Source organism: Pseudorasbora parva, chromosome 21 (genome assembly GCF_024679245.1).
Source record: "Pseudorasbora parva isolate DD20220531a chromosome 21, ASM2467924v1, whole genome shotgun sequence".
Lineage (NCBI taxonomy): Eukaryota > Metazoa > Chordata > Actinopteri > Cypriniformes > Gobionidae > Pseudorasbora > Pseudorasbora parva.
Window position 1 is genome coordinate 21,492,566 of NC_090192.1, and position 7,345 is coordinate 21,499,910.

The following is a 7,345-nucleotide window of genomic DNA, read 5'->3' on the forward strand; positions in this document are numbered from 1 at the left end:
ACCAACTCTTTACTCCAACACTCCGATGCCAGATGTCTGACTTTGCCACATCTAAAACATGTTGCATTTTTAGGTGCTTGGCCAGGGAAATTCTGGAATGTGCTTCTATCAGCTGACACTTTAAGGACTTTATCTGCATTACTGAAGTGCTGTGCTTCTTTAGCAGCAAGTTCCATGCTTACACTTATTTCAGTGGCTCTCTGCAATGTGAGATTACTTTCACTTAACAGCCTTTTTTGAATGGCTTCGCTTTTTAATCCACAAACGAGCCTGTCCCTGATGGTATCATTCAAAACATCGCCGAATTCACAGTTTTCTGAAAGTTTCTTCAGTGCAGCCACAAACATAGTAACAGTTTCTCCCTCTTCCTGATTTCTCTTGTGAAACCGAAATCTTTCCGCTATCACCAGCGGTTTAGGTGAAAAATGGGCTGTCAACACCTCCACAATCTCAGCATAAGTTTTATCACCTGGTTTCCTAGGCTGTACGAGACTGCGTAGCAAAGTGAAAGTCTTTGCACCCATCACACTGAGGAACGTAGGCACTTTCTTCTCATTTTCAATTGCGTTAGCCTGCAGGAAATATTCAAATCGCTCCGTGTATGAACTCCACTGTTCAATATTTTCGTCGAATTGTCCAATATTTCCTATGACGCCGGCCATCACGTCTTTTCGAATTACCGCGCTCGCGTCGCGCTCAACTGTTTCCTGCACTTTACTCTTATATTCGGCAATTCAAACACGAGGTTCTTTCAAACATCCTCGTCGCCACTTTGTCGTATCTTCCTTTTTATAAAGACAGAGGACACTAAAGAAGAGTCAGACACATCAAGTCAGGAACGGAAAGATAACTTGCATCTCGTTTTAATGCTCACATTGCACTCATACATTTTCTCGAGCCCTCTCGTCATTTCCATGACATCATATAACTCCACCCATTACTATGTATTAATGTAACAGTGCTTAATACATAACAGATGGCGAAAATGACTGGTCATACGGCAGCACTGGTCATACGGCAACACAGTTTACAAATATAGACCGTTTTGCCCACGTTTTCTTTTATTATCGCTGTTGTAGTGCACGTGTATCCATCGACAGAACCATACATAAAGCATTATTTTTCAAGTTACAACCAGTGCCGCCGCTCGCACCACGCGCTGGGGTCGAGCAGAACACACGCTACCCATAGCAACGCGTTATGACAACGACATTTCAGACTGACAGAGACAAGATAAACGGCTTTTCCGCCATTTGTTACTGTTTTGTACACGTTGTTATATTAATTATAATTCAAAATCAGTTTTATTCGCCACAATATAGTAATGATAAATGTTGCGAGCGGCACTTTTTATTCATTTAAAAAAAGGGCAGGGGCTCAAACTAAGCCCTCCCTTCTGCAGTGCACTTGCCCGGTGTGTGTAACGTGTCCATGGTCCTGACTCCTGTCACACGGCGAAATCTCCGACAGGGCTTTAACCATAGGCTTTAACAGTCTAACGTTACAGTGAATGAGAGTATGAGCCGAGCCGAAACGAACGCACGTGCAGTCCATAGTGTGACATCCGTTAACCATAGTGTAAACATAGATGACGTCACGGGTTTTTCTATAAACGAAAGAACGTAGCCTTCGTTTGTATGGCCCAGGCAATTTATACATTTATAATACTTACTAAAATATAATTCATATTATTTTATTACTGTTGTATTAGTTGTTTGAAAAGTAAAAAAAGAAATTGGTCGGTCTTAAAGCCAATTTACAACCGGCAAGTCGGTCGGACTAAAAGGAAAAAAAAAAAAAAAATTGAGTCGGCCCTAAATTGACAGGGTCGGTCGGGTTACGGCAAACAAGAATATTTTTAAGGATGGCCTGACATTCACCTTCTGGGCCGTTCACTTCAGGAGAGGCATTCATGCCATCACTGACGTCCACCTTCCGATCTTCTGCAGACACAGGTTCAGTGTCAGGCGGATCCAACGGGAAATACTTTTTAAAGAAAGCACTTATTTTCTTGTCTTTAGTACTTTCTGAAAAAAGAAGAAAACAAATAATATGTTATTAGAAACATCACTAACTGCAGGTCAAAAATGTATAACTAGTCCAACTTGAAAGAAATTTCTGTTTGCATCTCAATCGTTCTGCACACACACAGTTCAGTAATTTACAGCAGTGACGACCACATTTACAAAAACTATACTCAGTGTGTACGGAACAGAACTGAACAACTAGTTGTTAATGATGTACAATGAGAGATCTAAGAGATGACAGATGATAAGACCAGAGATTTATCTCGTCTGTATGTGCAGTGCAAGAAATCACAGGTAAAGTAGTATGAGCCTGGACTTATTCGTGTTGGCAGATCTTGCAAGCAAATCAGCAGAAAAGCTCATAAAAAAAACAAATAAATTAAATACTGCAACCCACACCAGAAGACATTAATAATGGCACAAACTCGACCGCTGTATGAGCCAAGCTTAAATAAAATGAAATAAAAACTGCTTGGACATGGAAACACAGCGAGAGTGCGCTCTGAAGTTTCAGGGGTAAGTTGTGGTCCGTATACACATGGAAAGATCATTTTGGGGACTCACTCCTGCATTTAAATGTATTTTAAAAACTTCAGTGTGTGCGTGGACATTGTAATGTTGACTCTAAAATGCTCTGTTGACATTCACCTTCTGGGCCGTTCATTTCAGGAGAGGCATTCATGCCATCACTGACGTCCACCTTCTGATCTTCTGCAGACACAGGTTCAGTGTCAGGAACGTTTGCATCTGGGACACACGATTCCTTGGGTTCGACCGAATCCAATTCAGGTTCCGTCACGGGATCACACAAAGGCTCCGCCGGATCGATCGGAAAATACTTTTGTAAGCAAGCACTCATTTTCTTAATCACTTTAGCAAAAAGAAGAAGAAAACAAATATTTTATTAGAAACATCACTAACCACAGATCAAAAATGAATAATTAGTCCAACTTGAAATACATTTCTGTTTGCATCTTATTCGTTCTGCACACACACAGTTCAGTAATTTACGGGAGTGACGTCACTCCTGAAACTTTACAGTTTGTACGTGGCCATTGTAATGTTGCATCTCAAATGCTCTGTTGACATTCACCTCTTTTAGGGCTGTACTTTTTGTTCTCTGGCACTTCTGCTGGCCAGCGGACAGTAACCATATTTGCTTCAGGTTCAGGAGCCGGATTCATCCAAAAAAGTGTTCTGAAGAATCCACTAATTTTCCTCGCCATCCACTCTGGAGTAGTTTCTGAAAAACAAATAATGTGTTATTAGAAACATCTCAAACCACAGATTAGACATGAATAATTAGTCTGACTGGAAAGACATTTCTGTTTGCTTCTCATTGTAATGTTGCATCTCAAATGCTCTGTTGACATCGGGGTTGGGAAGGACACTTTTAACGTGTATTTCACTAAAATCCATTGAATTAGATAAACAGGGTAAATGTACTCATTTTGTCTTCTGGGAAACATCGTTATTAGTTTCTGAGGGCAGTACTCAATGAAAAAAAAAGATCTTTAAACAACATAAGATAAATGTTCACATCATGCCACAGAATATACAGGTCGTTCTCAAAAAATGTGCATATTGTGATAAAGTTCATTATTTTCCATAATGTAATGATAAAAATTAAACTTTCATATAATTTAGATTCATTGCACGCCAACTGAAATATTTCAGGTCTTTTATTGTTTTAATACTGATGATTTTGGCATACAGCTCATGAAAACCCAAAAATCTCAAAAAATTAGCATATCATGAAAAGGTTCTCTAAACGAGCTATTAACCTAATCATCTGAATCAACTAATTAACTCTAAACACCTGCAAAAGATTCCTGAGGCTTTTAAAAACTTCCAGCCTGGTTCATTACTCAAAACCGCAATCATGGGTAAGACTGCCGACCCGACTGCTGTCCAGAAGGCCATCATTGACACCCTCAAGCGAGAGGGTAAGACACAGAAAGACATTTCTGAACGAATAGGCTGTTTCCAGAGTGTTTATCAAGGCACCTCAGTGGGTAGTCTGTGGGAAGGAAAAAGTGTGGCAAAAACGCTGCACAACAAGAAGAGGTAACCGGACCCTGAGGAAGATTGTGGAGAAGGACCGATTCCAGACCTGCGGTGGACCTGCGGAAGCAGTGGACTGAGTCTGGAGTAGAAACATCCAGAGCCACCGTGCTGCATTCCCCAGGTCAAGCCACTTTTGGGCTACAGAGAAGCAGCACTGGACTGTTGCTCAGTGATCCAAAGTAATTTTTTGAGTCTGGAGGAAGACTGGGGAGAAGGAAATGCCAAAATGCCTGAAGTCCAGTGTCAAGTACCCACAGTCAGTGATGGTCTGGGGTGCTATATCAGCTGCTGGTGTTGGTCCACTGTGTTTTATCAAGGGCAGGGTCAATGCAGCTAGCTATCAGGAGATTTTGGAGCACTTCATGCTTCCATGTGCTGAAAAGCTTTATGGAGATGAAGATTTGGTTTTTCAGCACGACCTGGCACCTGCTCACAGTGCCAAAACCACTGGTAAATGGTTTACTGACCATGGTATTACTGTGCTCAATTGGCCTGCCAACTCTCCTGACCTGAACCCCATAGAGAATCTGTGGGATATTGTGAAGAGAAAGTTGAGAGACGCAAGACCCAACACTCTGGATGAGCTTAAGGCCGCTATCGAAGCATCCTGGGCCTCCATAACACCTCAGCAGTGCCACAGGCTGATCGCCTCCATGCCACGCCGCATTGAAGCAGTCATTTCTGCAAAAGGATTCCCGACCAAGTATTGAGTTCATAACTGAACGTAATTATTTTAAGGTTGACTTTTTTTTGTATTAAAAGCACTTTTCTTTTATTGGTCGGATGAAATATTTTTTTTAAAGATTTTTTTTTTTTTGGGGGGGGGGGGGATTTGGGGTTTTCATGAGCTGTATGCCACAATCATCAGTATTAAAACAATAAAAGACCTGAAATATTTCAGTTGGTGTGCAATGAATCAAAAATATATGAAAGTTTAATTTTATCATTACATTATGGAAAATAATGAACTTTATTACAATATGCTCTGTACCTGAGGACCTGTAACAATAAAAAAAGGTAATTGTGACTTTTTATCTTTATATTGCATGTTATAAAGTAAGAATTCTGAGATAAACAGACATAAATATACATTCTGAGATCGTTTTATTTTTATAAATTCACTAATTTTGTCTTGTTGAGTATAAGTAAGCATCTATTATATGAATTGTCTTATTCAGGACAGTCCTAAATAAAAGTAACATGCAATTTTTATGATCCTAGTTGCCTCTTATTTTGTTAATATTAAAATGAAACGAATTAATTAAATGTTGCATATTCTGCAAGGCGTATGAAACTTGAGTATGAAAAAGTATGAGCAGAACTGTATCTTAGGATGCTTTTGCAGACTGTCAGTCTGAGAATCCCCAATTGCTTTTTACATTAATTGCCGTTGACGAGCAATCACTGTAGCAATCTAAAGAAAATATTGGATGTGACATTAACTAATTTGATTACCACCCATTTAAAATGTAAATGTTGTATTTTAAACACATAACTAAGTTACATCCCGAACCCAGGTTGACATTCACATTCAAACTTTTTGAGTGGATTTAAACTTAGAGTGGAGACCCAAGCTTGGTTTGAAGATGAAAAAACATACCAAGCACAATTCGTCGCGGCTGTCAGAGCAGAAAATAAAAGCAGCTGCTCTGCGAATGTTCTTTGGTTTTATCTGGTTGGTTTCATATGTAAATTGTGTGAGCATATTTCATCCAAAACCCGCCCACAGACCCTCCCCTCAAAGAAATCAGGACAGAAGTGGTTGAAAGTGGACAAAAGAGACGGATTTAAACATGTTGTAAACGAGAATGTGTCTCCCTCGTATGACGAATGACCAGATTGCATCTTAATACCAGGTGTAAACCGGGCCCAATTAATGTCCATATGTCAGAAATGTACACAATACAAATCATGCAGTTTGCTAACATCATGTATTCATTTAAGCAGAAATAATGATTTCATTAAAAAAAGTTGTGACCACCGTAATGATTACAGCAAGTTATATGGAAAAGATGTGAGTGGTGCATATTGAGCATTCACCTGTCGGGTTACAGGTTATGTCGATCTGCAGATCCTCGCCCTCTAAAGCGGCGTGACTGACTGACATGCAATCATCTGTGTCCACCTGCAGCTCTGCGCTTAATATGTCGCCCGGTGAGCACCCGAGAAGCTCGTAGATTCTGTCGGTGACCATAAAGTCCACCTGCATATTCTCCTCATCCGGGACCAAGACACTGTCAATGCAGAACAGCTCGCCGTTCACGTAAACCTCCAGAGGGACATCTGTGCCATTTGAGTTTGAAGCCATTATTTTGTAGGCTGATCAAATCAAATCGAAAGGAAACGCGTAATATCAGATCCGATGTACAAAACTGTATGTATGATGCACAGCACACTGTGTGTGGCTGTACAGTGCGAGTCTATATTCTGTGGGTATGCACACGCTGAATGTAGACTCTGTATAAAATGGTGGTGCTTGTAAAGTTGTTTAAAGTTAGTATCGGTAGGTTATTGCTGTAAGATATCGGTAGTCAGATGTGTAGCTCAAAATCGCTCGGATTATTGCTGTGCTGAAGAAACTGCAAGTGGAGTGCTTTATAGTTAATGCCGTCTGTGACGCAAGTGCTGTCTATGATGCAATCATACATGACGCTCCATGGTTGCCATAGAAACGGATTGATTGACAGTAGCAGGTTTATGTTGTTGCTGACTCACTAATGATCATCTATATAGTATTATTAATGAAAAATAAATAATTTAACACAATTTCCTATACTCAGATTACATTTACTGACTGGATTTCAATCACCTTAGAGGTGGGTAACAATATATTTAACGTTACCAGTTTTCCAGTCAGTGTTTGCGATGCAGACTCTCCCTCCAGCGCCACCATATTTAACACACAAACAAAAACACAAAACATTAATCTACTAGATTTTTTTAAAGGCCGAATTGTGAAGGCTGAATTAAATGGGATGATAAAAACATCGCGTAAATCAATAAATTGCCTTGCAAGTTGTCCAGTCCTCCTCGCGAGCTGCGTGAACACCAAAACAAACAAGTTTACTGTAGTCCGATTCACGAGCAAATGACTCATTTGAGCAGATTCTTTTCATGACTCGTTTTATTTTCACTCACGTAACGTTACACTGGTTTTAATCTTGAATCAGCTCTAACGAATACGAAACGAATCCTTTGAATGAACTTGAGGAATTCGTCAAAGCGATTATTAAATCAACATCTGACACACT

The 7,345-nt window shown here is 40.0% G+C and overlaps 1 protein-coding gene across 1 annotated transcript; it reads right to left on the reverse strand.

The window, feature by feature from the left end:
* Positions 1 to 751: 751 nt before the first annotated feature.
* LOC137055704 (uncharacterized) lies at positions 752 to 6,402 on the reverse strand. The gene is made up of 5 exons (XM_067429584.1): positions 6,135 to 6,402; positions 3,121 to 3,270; positions 2,676 to 2,897; positions 1,881 to 2,027; positions 752 to 807 (listed from the first exon to the last, which is right to left on the reverse strand). Exons 1-5 carry the CDS (start codon positions 6,400 to 6,402, stop codon positions 752 to 754), a joined length of 843 nt encoding a protein of 280 aa, XP_067285685.1.
* Between the last annotated feature and the right edge of the window lie 943 nt (positions 6,403 to 7,345).

What these genes read in the sequence shown, in the direction of transcription:
- LOC137055704 (XM_067429584.1), bottom strand. Translation starts at nt 6,402, where the DNA reads ATGGCTTCAAACTCAAATGGCACAGATGTCCCTCTGGAGGTTTACGTG. An exon ending in CATAACCTGTAACCCGACAG is followed by an intron (nt 3,271 to 6,134) that starts GTGAATGCTCAA and finishes TTTGTTTTTCAG; the next exon opens with AAACTACTCCAGAGTGGATG. An exon ending in TGAAATGAACGGCCCAGAAG is followed by an intron (nt 2,028 to 2,675) that starts GTGAATGTCAAC and finishes TTCTTTTTTCAG; the next exon opens with AAAGTACTAAAGACAAGAAA.